This window comes from Styela clava, chromosome 3 (genome assembly GCF_964204865.1).
Source record: "Styela clava chromosome 3, kaStyClav1.hap1.2, whole genome shotgun sequence".
Classification (NCBI taxonomy): domain Eukaryota; kingdom Metazoa; phylum Chordata; class Ascidiacea; order Stolidobranchia; family Styelidae; genus Styela; species Styela clava.
Window position 1 is genome coordinate 16,914,508 of NC_135252.1, and position 18,392 is coordinate 16,932,899.

An 18,392-nucleotide genomic window follows, 5' to 3' on the forward strand; every position below is an offset into this window, starting at 1 on the left:
AGATTAATATTAGAATTTTTAAGAAAGCATAACATAAGTAGTACAGATATAAAAGAAGATATGCATAAAATTATTTATAAAAAAATTGTTATTTCTATGACTGGGGACAGATTAATTTTTCTACGCAATTGTAATTTAAATATTGCATGTGAGAATATTCATAATAATATTCTGGCAAACTATATGAAAACCTTTAATTTCAAGTTAATGTGGAATATTTTACCAGTAAAAACAAAACCTGGAATAAGAAATATAGCAGGAAATGATATGTGTGTGTTATGTGGAAAAGAACCAGAATTTGTTAGCCATCTTTTTATGAATTGTGAATATTTTGATTATGTTTTTGATTTTATGGAAAATACTGTTAGGAATTTAAATAATGCCAGACTTTTGAAAAATTATGAAACTTGTGTTTTATTGGATTTAAGCTATTTGTTACATTCCAACATTACAAGATGTTTATTTAATTTCAATCACTAGATATAAAATATGGATACAAAGAAATTCTGTTATATTCGAAAGTAATACCCCTAATCAGCACCTAGTTATCAAACAAATAAAAACTGCAATCACTTACAGACTCAACATTGAAAAAAATAGAAAATCACCAAATTTTGTCAGAGAATTTGAAATACTAAGGAATTGTATTTGAACTATAAATCTAGTGTGTATAAATTTAGTATGTATTAAAATGAACATGTCTAATATATTTAATTTTTTACGTTTATTGTACATAATCTAACTCAATATACTAAAAATTGATGAATTGTATGCCGATGCGATCAACACCTCAAACACTGATGGAATGGACATATGAAAAATGAATATTGGATTATTTATCCTACAGTACAGAATATGAACCAGTCGCCCAGTGGGGTGCGGTTATTTATGTATTTATTAGGATAATGAGGATAAGGATTTACATATTTATCCCGGGGGAACGGAAAGCCGATAAGACGACTTATCCATATGGCGAACCACGGCCTCTCGTCCGGTTACCATTCCAAGTCGGGCATGGGATTAGTTATATTGTTTGTTTTCGGAAGCATGGACTTGTTAGTGGAGGAAGCCGTAACCGACCAGCGGTTACGTGAATCACCCAACGGCGGCGAGGAGTCCAGCAATCCTCTTGCACATAACCATCCCTGCATGGGATTCGAACCTGGGGACCCATGCAGAGTAATTAGAGGTGCGGTGGCGAGCGTATTCCTAACGCTTAGCCCGTTGAGCCACACCGCCGCGCATGGGATTTACATATTTATCCAAGGGTAGAGGAAAGCCGAGAAGAATGCCTAAATATATGGCAAACCACGGTCTCTCTCAATCATAGCTCTGTCCTCCATATGAATCACATGGCTCTGCGAGCTATTCGTTTACTTATTAAAAATACTGATTTTTACTATTTCTCTGGGATATCTTGCCATTGAAAACAAAAGCCAGAAATTGGAAGAATAGCAGAGAATGAAATGTGTGTATTATGTAATGAAGAACCTGAGTTTGTTTCACATATTTTCATGTATTGTAAATTTACAAAAAATATTTATGAGGATTTTGTTTTAGATATATTAAAATTGATTAGAATACATTTTGTTATCAATATGATTCTTGCATATTATTTAATTTCAACGATCCTTTATATAGTCATATAGATACTGTTGATTTGGATGCAATTATACTTTTGTAATCAATAGTGAGATATAAAATTTTGACCATGAGAAATTCTATTATATTCGAAAATAAAACACGATGAGTATCATGTGCCCGCCGTGTTATAGCAAGTAGTAATGTGTAATGAATTTAATTCACTGTGGTAAATGAATTGCTATCTTTTTATTTGTTATGAGCACACTTGCTGGAACTCCATAATCTATTATTTTATTTGTTAGTAACACTTTTTATAAAAATATCAAATTGTTTATCATACTGCAAGTATCCATATTTCGCCCTAAATTCTATGACACTTTCTCTGTATCCAAATATCTATGTACATGACCACATTATTTATTTTTTAGTAATACTTCGTTTAAAAGTATCTTAATGTTTATTATACTTGCTATTCTGGTATTTAATCAATTTTTTGCCTTGAATTTTATTCTATGATACTTGCTCTGTATCCAAATATCTATATGTATATGAGCACTTTATTTATTTTTTAGTACCGGTAATACTTATTTAAAAATAACCTATTGTTTATCATTGCTATTTCGGTATATTATCAATATTTCGCCTTAAAATTCATTCTATGATACGTGCTCTGTAGCCGAATATAGATATGTACATGAGCACTTTATTTCATATATATATATATATCTGCTGGAGAAGGGTCAAATCCTGATCATGTATTAATGTGTGTCACTATCCTCCAAATCACTTGCCAGTCATAATCAAGTATTATAATTTGATGTGTTCAAATTATAGTGTATAAAGAAATATACTCATGATTTCATTACTATTATCAAATGTTTATAATTAAAGTGCTATAATAATAGAATTTTCCTCATCTTTGCTCATAAAAAACCCATGTCCTATCACATTAATTTTTAGTAGATAAATTTTCCAAATAATAGGTATCCTTGCTAACCCATTTTTATGCAGTTGATATGCAATACATGTCAACTTATCAGCTGAATAAATGATGATCTTAGGACAAAACATGATTATTTAGTACTTTCCAAATCAAAAATTCTTGTGAATAATGTATATAGTGAATACGGTATATGAGAGCTATTGAAGAATTTAACACCGAACCTGTTAAATGACCCCAAATGTTGTAACGTTGTCTCCCAGTCAAACACCTGAGCATCTCTTTTTTTATTATAATTTATATATGTTCATGGTTTGACGAACGAAATAAACTCTCTCTCTCTATTAGTTTAAAATACTGACTTCTGGACTTGGCTAATTTTATACATATCAAAACTTGTAAATATTTGCATATCAAAACTTCATTTATTTCGTTCCATCCATGTATTTTCAACTGTTTTTCCAATAAAACGTACTTATGCCTTACTGTTATTTGTAGCTTATTATTGTTAGCTTACTATTTTGAGGTGGGGCGCAAGACTTCACAAATTCTAAAAAGGGGGTGCGGCTTGAAAAGTTTGGGAATGCTTGTATGTAGTAGACCCTAACCTGGTACACATGGTTCCGGTGTCTACCAACTGGGTTTACATACTTCAATTTGTATTACAGTTGTAAAACAGAAAAAAGCTGAATGTCGGTCTTATTCCATCTGTAAATTTACCAAAATCTCCACAAAGAATGAACAATGTGCCAGACCATGTGTATTTTTGATGAAATGAAAAGTGACATATGAAAAATACAGAAGCTGTAGAAAATATTTTGCATTCCAAAAAAATTAGTTCACATATTAAATATTTTACATTACAAAAAAAATGGTGCTCCAGAAGTATGTGTACCAATATGAAGGTAACTAATTTTGTTCGCCTATTTTATATCAAGTTGTGTAAATGGACTAAATTCTATCGGTAGGGGATATTCACTTGTGTAACACAGACAATTCCCGAACTTTTAATAGAACAAAAATAAGGAGAATCGTAACCTAACCTGGTACACATACTACAAGAGTACCGAAAAAACAGCCCACATAGTAAAAGCAGTTATGGAAATACTTTACATTGCAGAAAAATTAATTCACATAGTAAATAGCAGACGCAAGATGTATTTTGCATTGCAGAAAAAATAGCTCACATAGTTAATAGCAGTCCTGAAATATTTCTCACTATTGATAACAAAAGTATAATTGCATCCAAATCAACAGTATCTATATGACTATATAAAGGATCGTTAAAATTAAATGATATGCAAGAATCATATTGATAACAAAATGTATTCTAATCAATTTTAATATATCTAAAACAAATTCTTCATAAATATTTTTTGTAATTTACAATACATGAAAATATGTGAAACAAACTCAGGTTCTCCATTACATAATACACACGTTTCATTCCCTGATTTTCTTCCAATTTCTGGCTTTTGTTTTCAAAGGCAAGATATCCCAGAGTAATTTATAGTTAAAATCAGTATTTTTAATAGGTAAACGAATACTGGAATAGCTCGCAGAGCCATGTGATTCATATGGAGGACAGAGCTATGATTGTGAGAGGCCGTGGTTCGCCATATATTTAGGCATTCTTCTCGGCTTTCCTCTCCCATGGATAAATATGTAAATCCCATGTTATATCAATGAATAAATACATAAATAACCGCACCCCTCTCGGCGACTGGTTCATATTCTGTTCTGTAGATACGTTTTCTGCCTAATAGATATGCATTCCCAATAAGCATATGCTCATAGTTGTATGCTTTCAGCGTACCATACTTCGAAACCCAAAACCAAATATGTATTGAAGAATTACAGACCTCAATACGGCCAATTTCGCACCCGACTCGGCTGAAGCAAGGGATTTTGGCATCGAGCAATGCGTTTTCTTAATATGCAACGAACCATTTAGCTGGACGACGTAAAAATGCAGGGAACAATACCAAAATGAGCAAATCTTTGCAAGTTTCCACTCATTGTATATATGCTCATTGGGTAGTATATATTTACGCTTTAGGCCACCACCACTAATGAATGTTTCCTCGAGCGCAAAATTCCTTGTTCATATCTGTAATAATGACCAAGTAGCCATAGTTAACCTAACTTCAAGTCCATGCTTCCGAAAACAAATAACTGGCTAACTAATCCCATACCTGGACTGGTAACCGGACGAGAGGCCGTGGTTCGCCATATGATTGGGCCGTCTTATCGGCTTTCCTCTTCCCCGGGATAAATATATAAATCCTATCCTATATAAATCCTAATATGAATCAGCAGAGTAAACAATGACGTAATACTGGCAATTTTTACAACCGCTCAGACGCTTCGTTGCCTCTGACCCTCTGACAGATATTCAGGCATGGCTGTAAATATTATCTTGTTTTCGTGGTTTTGCGTTTTATTTGTCAGATTTCAGTTGTGTTTCCAAAAATCAGCAGTAAATGAAGTAATATAGTTGTTATTATGTCTCTCGATAAGCTTCAGTTTTGTTGCAGTAATCAAAAATTAGTCTGGAAAAGTTACGTATGCTAAAATTAGCTATCAGTACCTACTAGCGACCCTTGATTCTATATTTTGATGAAAATGACGGTTTTGATCCTGTAACTAGGACTGGGAATGGTTAACCAGTTGACCGATTTTAGATGGTTAACGGTTACGATTTTTTAACCGTTAACAGACATCTCAGGTACAAATCATTTTTAAAATGTACAACTATTTCAAAAATGATTAGCCTACGTTATCTTTAAATTTATCTCCTGTGCCGTTTAATTCAAAAAAATATCAACTCCATCGATAAGAACCTAATAATTGTGAGAAATAAATACTAATTGAATTATCAAAATTTTTGATTATGAAATTTGACAATGATAAATTCCGAATCAGTTCCATGTCGAAATACAATATTCACGACTTTATTGCAAAATCATATATTTAATGTCATCCAACACGAGTGCAGTTGATGCTGTTTTTCTTTATATAGGGGAGAGTGAGGCACGGTGGCCCGTGGGGAACAGTGGTCCAATCCACTCACTAGCGACACCGGTGGTCGTACCGGGCACGTGACCAAACTGAAAAAAGTCACGGTCAAGCCTGTCCTTTAGGAAATTTATTTGCGCCGGTAGGTCGTATTGGAAAAAGTTAGGAGACTTTCGTTGTTTTTAGGGGGCCAAAGTAAAAATAAATTGCCGGATTTTTTTTCTTCTAAACTGCAGCCCGCATGACTTTTGTCGCCCATATTGGCATGCCAGGTAGGTGCCCCACAGTGGCTTATGACGGGGTATAAAAAAGATAGATCGGCCTACTTGTCGTGAGAGGGTCATTTATCCCATAATGGTGGGCTTGGGCACAGTGGGACATCAACCACGAATACACACTGGGACGTGTCCCACTGAACCCCTCCACAGCTCTGTAGGGTTTGAGGGACCTAGAGTAGCCTACCTTCTGTCCCCGCTCCTGCTTGCTAGTTGCAATGTTGGATTGTCTTCCTATTTCAGAGCAATCCTAATTGATTTAAATAAACAACTAGCAAAATGCCACGTAAAAGGAAAAGAAAAACCTCCATAGGACAGATCGATCCATTGGTAATGAAGAGAGCAGCAGAGCAGGTGATTCATGAAGGCAAAAAACTGCGTACAACTGCAAGAGAAAATGCCATTCCCAAAACAACCCTATCAAGGTACGTCAAAAAACTGAAGTTTATGTCAGAAAGTTCTGTGTCCAACTCAGCGCCCTCGAGTATTTTCGTCCTAACTACACGGTAAGAAGAATATTTTCGGATGAGGAAGAAGGTGAGCTTTCGAGTTATCTGCTACAGGCATTCAGACACCACTACGGGCTTCGAAAAGACGAGGTTCGAGAGCTAGCGTATAAAATGGCAGTTAAAAATGGAACAAATATTCCGCGGTCATGGGTTGAGAACAGTAGGGCAGAAAGCGACTGGCTGTACGGATTTATGCAGCGTCATCCTAAACTCTCTCTGCGCAAACCAGAAGCCACAAGTTTGTCGAGAGCTACCAGTTTCAACAGGAAAAATGTTGGCGAATTCTTTGATAACCTTGATTTCGTTATGAAGCGTAACAAGTTTGAGCCAAATTCCATATATATATAACATGGACGAAACCGGGTTAACTACCGTTCAAGTGCCGTCCAAGATCATTGCCGAAACAGGTATAAAGCAAGTGGGAAAGATTACTTCGGCCGAAAGGGGACTTCTTGTGACAATGATAGGAGCAGTCAATGCACTAGGAAACTCCATACCTCCGTGCTTCATTTTTCCTAGAGTCAACTTCAGAGAACATATGCTGAGAGTTGAGCCACTTGGTGCAGCTGGGTTTGCAAACAAATCTGGTTGGATAAATTCAGAAATCTTTCTTTCATGGATGAAACATTTCGTAAAACATGCAAACTGCACACCTTCAACTCCCGCACTATTACTAATGGACAACCACAAGAGTCACATCACGATTGATTCTCTCAATTACGCAAAGGAAAATGGTCTGGTTCTCCTCACATTTCCACCCCACTGTAGTCACAAACTACAGCCTCTGGACAGGTCTGTATACGGGCCGCTGAAACATTACTACAATAACGCCGTTGATGCGTGGCTAACTCTTCCAGAACATGCAGGCAAAACTCTAACGATATACGATATCGCCGGAGTTGCTAAAACAGCATACATTCGCGCGTTCACGCCTGAAAATATTCAGTCGGGATTTCGGGTGCCTGGAATATTTCCGTTTGATCGAGATATATTTGGCGATCATGAGTTCTTGTCTTCCTTTGTTACAGATCGCCCAGAACCAAAAGTAGATGATAGCGAAGAGTGTCAGGCTGCGCCAAACAACGATGTAAGCTCTTTGCCTGGGACCTCCGGCACTACTGCACATTTCTCACCAGAAGATGTCAGACCGTTCAACAAAGCCTGTCCGCGAAGAAAAAGGTGTGGGAGAAAGAGCTCAAAGACGCTTGTTCTCACGGATACGCCGGTGAAAGAGGCTTTAACAGCTAAATTGACTACCTCACAATCCAAAATCAAAAGCTCTAAGAAGAACCCCAAGCTAAAGAAGGCTGCGGCACCTGCTGAAACGAGCAGTGATGAATCATCAGTCCCCTTGAATGACGATAGCGATCTGGAAAGTGAAGTTGATTCGCGTGTAGACGATAGTGTAGATCGGATGGCAGCTGTGGGGGATTTTGCCGTTATTAAATTCAGTAGAAGGCGTGGTGGAAACGCGTTGCATTACGTCGGTAAAATTCTTGACAAGGACGACGACGAGAAGGAATTTGAAGTTATATTTATGCAAAGAATCCCGTCGAAAGCAACAAATTCCGCTTTTGTTTTCCCCGAAGATGAAGAAAGCACATTCGGGCTGGATGAAGAAGATGTAGTCTGTCGCCTTGAAGCTCCAGTTAAAGTTGGCGGCACGGCAAGAGCTTCCAGACACTACCGATTTAGTGAAGATCTCACACAATGGAATATCCAGTAGCTTTGAAGGACGAATAAGGGCTCGATATTTTAGCAAAATTTCTTTCCTGATGGTGTTTTGTTCTTTATAAATTATTTCCTTCTCAGTGTCCCACTGTGACCCAACCACCGTCCCACTGTATACCGACGTCGGGGCACAGTGGGACAAAATTTTTTTTTAAAAACCTGGCTCACAGGAAAAATATTCCCATTGAGCAAATTCTTTGGTAAGAAATAAAAAGTTCGTTTCTCTTACAATGTAGTCATATGCTTTAGAAGTTGAAATAGCGTAGTAAATAGTTCGAAAATCGCCAAAGAAAAAATGAGGGCCACTGTGCCCCACTCTCCCCTATATATCCCAAAGAAGATTTTGCAAATCGAACACTTAAACTTTGTTACATAAATGACATTCAATAACGGGATCGGGTTTTACTGAAATACTTCCATATGATATGTTCGAACCACTCTTGCAGCAGAGCGATCATGAAACTACCTCGATTCGTGAATAATTTAACAGAGCGATACCGGAATAAGATCACGCGAAAATACTTTTGTACCATTGTGACGTACCAAGTTTAAATTACAAATTATTGCGTGAAACGTCACGCTGCGGTTAACCGGTTAATTTTAATCGGTTAACGGATATAAATGGTTTTTCCTGAAATTTCCAGCCCTACCTGTAACTCAGTTTGTAAGTGCAAACTCTCCAAGACACTCGAAAAATAAGCATCTACTGTTTTGCAATAATAAAGAGATTTTTTCTGGGGTCAATGGTCGGGGAAACGCCCATTGCCTCGCACAGATTTGGATGAAATGGGAAAATATAAAACATCTGTGATGATAATACACGCACAGGTACCATCTGAAGATGAGTAAGATATTATTGGTGATAGCCTATTTATTGGTTTACGTAACTTACTTACGGTTTTCTTTGCTCACCTGATTCTGTGATCAGTTTCATCAAATATTTTATCGTCCATTGTGCTGTTTATGGAGTCGAAATAATAACGGCGTTCGCAAAAACCCTATATGGATCGCAAACATGCTTTGCAATCCGCAGAAAAACAGTGTCTAAAAAGTTTTTTTTGCTTGGTTCATAGAAAGCATAAAGAAATTTAAAAATATCTAAAAGATTTGCAATTAAGAGGTGTGGTTTTCAACCAAACTGGCTTTGGCATTCCTTACACCCCAATTGAAAGTAGACATAAAGACCAGTAATTGGAATAGGTTTTAAAGACTTATGAAAAACATATGCGAAACAATTTTCATCAATAGAATGAATGATAGAATGCATTCATGAGCGTGAAAAGATGAGAACAAGAGGAGCACAAGAAACGTTGAAATAAAAATTATATAATTAGGAATAATTATTAACCCTCTACTAGACACAAAATCTCGCAAGTTCAATAGAAATTTTGGCGTAGAGAAAAATATTTTTAGAGGAGTGCGTTTTAAACATATATTGCTGAATAGAACTCTAGCACACGCTATTAAAAAGCCATGAGTGAAGCTTTAGGGCTTAATGGTTGACAAAAAAAAAATAACCCATGTATAATGGCCCAGAACCACCGGTTGGGTGGGGTTAAATAGCATTTCACCGTAACTTCAATACTGTTGAAAAGCGTCATTCGTTAAAAGTTTAAATAGGATTCCTCCGTAACTTTAATACTGTTAAAAAGCGTCAGTCGTTAAACGTTTAAATAGAATTCCATCGTAACTCAATACTGTTAATATTCGATTTCACTGAACTCTACTTAGTCTTGCTTCATTATGCTAACAGATTTGTAGGCGTATGTCGTATAACAATGCAAGGATGTTGTAGACGGGCTGATTAGCTATAAGGCAAAATAAGCACGTCCTTGGGGGTTGGGGCACCAATGAAAAGAGGCATCACAGAAATGGTCGTATCCGAGTTTTCAATAGTACCTCGGTGTTGAATGAAATATATGGTCAGATCGGTCAAACGATGTTCTCTTCGTAATGCGGCATTTCTAACGCACCTTCGCTGTTCTTGGTGTGCTATTCGCAATGAGCCTTTCAGGCAAGCACCGCTATTGCCTCGCGTAAATAATGACGAAGTAGAAGATACATCTGTATTAAAAACACACGCACAGGTGCCGACTGAAAATTAATATGATATTATTGTTGACAGCCCATTTTCACCCAAGTTTTGTTCGCTCTTGTGATTCTGTAATCAGTTTTATCAATTAAATTATGGTATATTATGCTGCTTATGCAGTCGACATAAGACTTATATCATAGTTATCATTGGTGACAGCCCACTTATATTTGCGCCCGTGAACTGCACCGGCGTTCACAAAAGCTCTATATGGAACGCAAACACGCTTTGCAACCCGCAAGGAAATAAAGTCTAAAAAGTGTTTTTTATTCGTCTGCTTCATAGAGAGCATAAAGGAATCTAAAAAGATTTGCAACTCAGAGGTGCAGACGTGCGGTTTTAATCCAAACTGGCTTTGGAATTTCTTACAATATTGTCCTTTTATAATGTCGTGAGACCCCAAAGTAGACATAAAGACCAGTGATGGTTTAGGTTTAAAGACATATTAAAACAATTCAAGACAACGCTGGCAAAGAAGTAGGTATGTCAAAGAAATTTCCATAGGGCGAACTTCATGTGAAATAATTTTTATCATTAGAATGCATTCATAGTACGAACAGACGAGAACAAGAGCCTGCTAATTGGTTTTAAACTGGACAGTTGACACCACACCATTCCCAACATGCAACTGAATCAATATGCTTTTTATGTATTTATTGAAAGAAAAGATTTGATCAATACTCTGACGAATAACTACTGCTCAATCACGATATTACATATCATACTTGATTTCAAATTATAATGAATTATTAAACTCTACACCAGCTAAAAACCATTCACAACGATCACACCGCCACAAGGATCAAATTAACCATCTGTGGTTGCACAGTGAAAAGACATCATCAAGTGTAAGTGCAAATGGAAGTCATTGGGAGGAATGTTCATTGAATAATAAAACGGGGATGTTGCCGAGAAGAGCATGAAGACTTAGAGCTTAAATAAGCGGGCTAGTTGCCCAAATGGAGACACAAAATAGCCATCCTACCTAAATAATGATTTCCTTCTTTTTGTCTAACTGGGGTTAGAGGCAAGTTTATTTTGCCACTGTGTGATACATCAATCTTTGTTGCTGTATTCAGAAATCATTATTAAACACTCGATAAGAGAAAATGATATTTAAAACCAACCATTGGATGCCCTCAACATGTATAATAATCATATTTGTACATTGCCTTTATAAACTGTTATGTACTAAGTGCAACACTTGAGAAATATTTAATAGTGTGTGAACCTACTTTTGAAGTATGCATGCTGGCGAAAATACCATATAAAATTACAAATTTAAAATATTTGGGAATCCCATTTAATTATCAAAAATAATTTTGACATCTAAAAAAATTATATAGCTACAGGGTTCCGCGAAAAAGAAAAAAAAGCCTAAAAATTTAAAACACTTATTATATGGATTGCGTTAGGCATAGCAATAAGCAACAATGTGGAAATACACGGCGGACTGAGACAAGAAAACAGAATAATTGGCAGCAAAAAAATATATATCTATATATAAACAATACCACGCAGGCTTATAATATGGAATGATATCTAAGTTTGGAAATCTTCATTCAAAAATAACAGCAGTGAAAGCAAGCATAAGTAAGGTTGTCCAAAAATTTATGTTGAATGAAATTTGAAATTATTGGTATCCCAACTTGTTTTTAACAGTCCAGATACAGATAAACTATTGCTTTTGCTTAAAAACATGGAAATTTCTGAATGAAACCATGATTTTCCTGAATAATACAGCCATTCATTTTGGCTACTTTAATTGTAATGTGAATTATAGGCAGAATTAAATGCTCAGTGCGGAGCAGCATTATTTGTAATGAAAATATATACTTATTTTATTTATGAAAGTAATTAGGAGAACAGCATTATTTTATATACGTACAACTAAATATCCAAATATTTGGACTTTTGGATAAATACGGTAAATCACTTGAAAAGTTATTTTTTACAATTCTTGCAAAAAACCCACACCTATGCTCGATTAAAAAATATCACAGGATTACACAGTACATAGCACGCAAAATAAAATAAAAATTACCAACTATTGATGACAAAATTACCACCACTTGAATTTGAATTCATAAATTGGCCGTTTACAATAAAATTGTCCTATTAAGTGTTTATCACACACTCCAATGCATTGACATTCAAGTGAATATCCTCGTTTTGCGACGTCATCCTTTATACAGTGTATAAGGTCGTAAACATCGGGAGCTGCAAGCCATGGACCGAACGAAATACAAACATCACAACTACAGAAAAAAAATTCAGATATTAGGTTATTATTCAGTAAGGAGAGTTACCAAGAAGTATGAGCAATCATGATATAAAAATTTCGACTGCCATTCATTTTTTATTCATTTGTCTTCTACCTGCCAATACTTGACAGAATATAGCAGATCATCAGACATCCTCATTATTAAAATTAAAGGGGGTAGGACATAAAGGAGTTGCTAACTAAACCAAAAACACAAATGGGTACTCCTGAAGTATGCGCACCAAGATGTCGCATAACCTGAACTCTCACCTGGTACACAACCTGAGTTCAGGTTGTGCGCCATCTTGGTGCGCATACTTCAGGAGGTCTGAAATTTGATATAGTAACCTTTATCAAGAGGATGAATAATATAGCAGTTGTTTTTTATCAATTTTATCGCATTTAGAGCAGCTGTAAACAATAGCCACATGCCAAGCTTAGATGTCTGTATGAAACCACAATGCCATGTAGATACTTGATGACGCGTTGAGTCATGCACTTTTCAATGTACAGAAAAACTTCCTCATTGTACGTTAGGTTGAACAAGAGACACTTTCGCTCATCAAACGAGGAAGTGGTTTTTATCGTGAGTGATGATTTCCTGACATATGTAAATCATTATTTCGGACCAGACTAAGTCAAAATCTAGGTATCTAATGTAACCTGCTAATCTGGTTGTGACAAACCCACAGTAAAACTGATACTACTGTTGGATGATTTTTTAGTATTTCCTCAATAATGACCGGTACATTATAAGGAAAATTAAAAATGGCTTTTTTACACTAATCCATAATTTTTTCTAAAAAATCTTAGTGTGAGAAGTTTGGTCAGGATAATGCCTATTGTCAGAGATATCAACTATAAAAATATTTGGATTTAACTATTGCATATTACCGGAATATTGTTTCTGCTGATATTATTTTTGGGAATTTTACCCACCGTAGCTGGAATCTAGAATGTCCAAAAAATGTCCGAAAGCAAGATTTTCAATCGTAACTGAAAAAATCACGCAAACGTCAAAGTCTTCATATTTGAAATTTATTGAATGGCTTTTTTCAAATATATCTGAACAATAATAATTCACTAAAAATGATGTAGATGCAGTTCTGCGAATGAACTTGTATTGCATAGAACAGCAACCTTCTAAAAGCAATATAAGTACATTTTGGGTTTCCCACTTCTGCTCTGCACAAGGCCCTATACAAGCAGTCTCAACTGGAACTTGGATGAAATAAACAATTCTAAAAAATTCCAATTATAAGATCTTAAATCTTCTTACCTATGATTCATTTGAGATCCATTTGGATTTCTTTCACCAGGCACAGGAGGAAGTAATGAATTTTCATATGCAGTTATTGGTGAATCTTCTTTGTAGACACAAACAAGAAGTTTTGATACTCTATCTGGATGAATGGTTGCAACTTGCTGAGCTTTTTCAATTAATGCATTGATCTTTATATCATAACTTGGCACCTGAAAATAAAAGTGTAATATTTTAATATTTATAGCATATATCGCTCTTCAACTGCAGTTATTATGGTCTAGCAAAGGGTGTTTCAAACTGGGATCCAGTCACTCTGAGATTGCCAAAGAGTAGTTTCCCTGGGAGCCTTGAGATAACGTCTGCACCATTATCATTCATGGTCCCTACATTACTTTAGAGAAAATTGACAATGATTTGTTTAATTATTTGAATGCAATGCATTTATTCTTTTACCTTCGTTTGTTGATCTTTTAAAATGAAACATGACACATAAAATAACTGATGTGAACTCGACTAACGGAAATATTGATACTTTAATGAAAAGCAGGGGCCACAAGTCTCTGGAAGGGGATCATGAAACATGGAAGAACCACTGGTCTAGCAACTAATGAGCAATAGGTTACATGCACATAAATATTTCTGTCAATGCACAGACTACTAGATGAGTTATATAACCACCTATATTCTTATCATCCCATATAGGCAACAATTCAAATCGATTGAAAATTTTTGTAATGTTTCAGAACAGATAGAATAGATATTCCATATTAAAGGATTTTCATCAAGTATTTTAACATCTATTCTTTCTCTGTGATGCAATGGCTTGCATTTACGGTAATTCTTCCCTGTTGTTAAGATATCAGTTGGAATAGCCTCACCCAAAGAGGTGTTATTGAAAAGGTTATAGCAATAATACTTAGAATAAATACATTAGATAAGGCAGGAAAATTTAGTACGAAAATCAATATGTATTGGTAAACCATAATAATCATATTGCATTCTTCACAGCAGGAATAAAATCAATAAATTTTGCTCAAAGGAGGTTCATTATTTGTATACAAATCATTTTCAAATAAACAATATTGCGAAGACTCGAAATTAATTTTAGCTAAATGAAGGAGTAATAGATCCCAGAAGCAAAACAATGCTTAAATAATCACGATTTGTATTAGAAAACCAAGCAATTTTTTTGCCAGCACGGACTTGGTTAGCAATAAAATTTTGACCGAAGATGACAAATGTTTTCAAAGTGCAGTGCCATTCAGCAATTCGAAACCTAACTTTATATAACAGATGGGCCAATATTTTCTTAGTTCTGACTAATTATTGTCAAAATGATTGTTATAGTGTAGCATGAATCACCCTAAGGCCTAAGGGCTATGATAACTGTAAAAAAATTCTATGAAGTCCAATGCCTGAAGCACTCACATAATACTGTATCGTAAACAAACAATTACACAAATCTTCAAATGAATAAACATGGTGCTGCTAACAAGAGCTAATTATAGCGCTTTGTAGAACTCATAAAGAATTATAAAAAAATGATTCTAGAAACTTTGTCCATCTTAGTATTGAAAATTTGAAATAGATTGTTCTATTAGATATGAAGAAAGTGATTTTTCTACAACAACAATTTTGCAAAACGATAAATATGTACACTCAATGTCCAATAAGTTTCATCACATATTCACTAACTCTAACGGTTTACAGAAACATAAAATATATGTAAATTGGGAATAGAATGAACTCAACATAACAGCTTCTCCACTGTTCATAGTTGATTTAATTTCAAAATGATACACCATAATATAAAGAAATAAAACAGACAAATTCATCTTAAAACTAACCTCATCAAGAAATAATCTCCTTATTTTATCACTTGCAACAGGACAAGTTGAATTCAATGCAGAAATGAGGGGAGTAATATTATAATATTGCGCTTCTTCATAAACATCCATCACAAGTGACAGTGGTGGCATTTTATTTTCACGAAGATAATTCAGAATATGGATGAACAATTTTCCATCTCGGTCAATGAAATATCTAAAAAGTGTGTGCAGAATATAAACAATATAGACCTAAGGTTTACACCTTGATGCACTTTAAGAATATGGGCCAAAATTAGAAAAAAGAAGTCTAAACCAATAAGAGATAGTTTAATATTTTTGATGCGTAATATCTTTGCTCCAAACAAGACACTACACATTCCCCAACTTGTGAGTTCGTAAAGGCCATAATCATCTGGTGTAAAAAGATAGCCTCATCAATATATATAATTTGTTGGTCAAGTGGTTAGATTCAGAGTTATATATTTACACACAACATACCGATATATAAAATTGATCAGGTATATGATATACATTGCTATATATTACACTGTTTATGCATTGTTTAGTCCAGCGCTGCAATCTAGTGCAATACTATCGCCCGTTATTAAAAGGTCTGCAACATGATTGATTAGATGTCTGATTTATAAGGTAACAATTTGCATGTTCATTAATCATTCATAATATAACATGCCATGCTGGCAGGAAAAAGAATTGAAAGTTTGCAAGATATTTTGTAGAAAAGAAATAGAAATTGATTTATTATACATTTATACTCAAGCGTACTAATTAAAATGTCATACTGTCAGTTGTCACGTTCATTTGGTTTTGAAGAATTGAAAATAATCAATTTCACAGTAATGTTAATGAAAATACAGGATTATTCTGCATTGCTTATATTATGTGAATGCAGATTACAGATGGAGTTCGCATGGGTTCAACACATAAGCTTTAAACAAAGTACAGGGTATGTGGATAAATACATACCAAATTGAATGGTGATTATTAATGATGAATGAAAGAATTTTAAAGGTATATACTTCACCTAAACCATTGCAAAATACTTGGATTCTTATTTGTCAAGGCATTCTATTGAAATTTTCAGCATAAAACTATTTTGAACTCAATTCAGAACACTCATTTTATTATTAAATATAGATTGTTTTTTCATTCACAATGGAATGCATATATTCAAAAATTCATAATACCATTACTCACAGGATATTAATATTTTTTTTTAATTTCTCGGACATCATCAGATGGAAAATATTAATAATTTATTTCATTTCCTACAATATATTCTATTTCCGATGAAGATAAGAGATAAGAAAAGTCATATTATTTATCCCAAAATATTACAGTTATTGTTTTATTTGCTAAAAATACTGTACTGAAAGATTACCGTACATTCTGTTGAAAATAGGTTGATTAAACATGGACCTTGCTTCAATTGTCTACTTTGGCATTAAAAATACTTACCGGTAGTCGGTAGATCAATATTGGAAATATTTTGAACAATTTTAATATTGAATAAACTAGAAAAACTCAAAGGGAACCACATTATTCAATAAAAAAATCCCAATTCTCTGATTGAATCAACTAATTTGAATTTGCCCACTCCATCTTTTTACTCAGAAAGTGATTGAATGGCTTAATTGAATCTCAAAAACCTCGACTGCATTTGATAATTGCACGTATATTTTTTATGAATTATATACTAACCTTCCTTGATCATCCATTGCTAAATGATGCCGACCACTAAACATAACTGCGAGCATTGAATCTGGATATTTCAGAAGAGTTGATAAACTAGTTGTATGTATTGTTCCTCCAATGTTAAGTGTGATTACATTTTGAAACTAAATTAAAAAAAAATCATGAAAATGGATATTAGGAGCAATGAGCCAAAGGCATAATTACAAATTAGAAACATTCAAGAATACATAATCTAACTGAGATTATTTAGAATGTCAACGTAAACTATTTACTTGAAATATATGGTTATATTGGTCCAATTGGGCACTTAGTTTGTATCAGAGCTAAGTTGTCTGAGAAAACTTACATCAGACTCTCATTCAAGCTCCCCGAAACACTGTTGAGAAAAATTTGAAATGCATCCCGACTATGAGAAAACCAAATTTTGAGCATAAAACTTGGCATGTGTAAGCCTTCTTAAAGTTTTAATTGAGAACGCTAAAGTCAGTTTTTTTGTTTTTAACTTTAAAAATCTGAAATTCCTCCAAAATTCCATGGATCCATTTCAACTCTGCCCTGTCTACAACTATGAGGTATTGGAAAATACAACAAGGCTCGGACTTCAAAGCCCTGGTTCGTATTAGCCAATACCCCATCATTTGTAAACAGTGTGATCCACTCAATATCACAGCACACCAAAACAACATGCATACCTGAATACACTCGTTTTTTTCATAAATGCCATTTCCATTTAGTTCCCTTGAAGATGAAAAGGAAGGGTTAGGAACATCAACAATTTTCAACACATTCATTGACGACGGCTTTACGCCAGCCATGACTGACAGAGGGTCATGACTTTGCATAGCTTTATCTAATACAAATATTTAACTAATCTGTCCAAAATCAATGTGAATATTAGTATAAGCCTTTTTCTTTTACAGACTATATATAGACTCTCAGGATTAGAACCTTTTTTTTCTCGATTGGAAGCATCATATAAAAGCATATTTTTATTCAAATGGGTTGGTGTATAGAGCTTTGTTTTGCAAAATTTTTGTTTTTCGTTCAGTGGTTTTTCAAACATCAATTTTAACAATACCTAGTTTTGTTTTTAACACCACTTTTAATAACAGAAAAGTCAACGAACGTAAGCAAAAGAATAAATTCAATACGGTCAGAGAATTAAACAAATCAC

General features: G+C 34.6%; 1 protein-coding gene across 1 annotated transcript; it reads right to left on the bottom strand.

Moving 5' to 3' along the window:
• Positions 1-10,782: 10,782 nt before the first annotated feature.
• On the bottom strand, positions 10,783-18,120 carry LOC120341949 (BTB/POZ domain-containing protein KCTD7-like). Its single transcript, XM_039410556.2, has 5 exons — positions 17,911-18,120; positions 17,225-17,361; positions 15,524-15,719; positions 13,692-13,885; positions 10,783-12,407 (listed from the first exon to the last, which is right to left on the bottom strand). The coding sequence occupies exons 1-5, from the start codon at positions 18,058-18,060 to the stop codon at positions 12,212-12,214; spliced, it is 873 nt and encodes a 290-aa protein (XP_039266490.2). The 5' UTR covers positions 18,061-18,120; the 3' UTR covers positions 10,783-12,211.
• Positions 18,121-18,392: the final 272 nt, after the last annotated feature.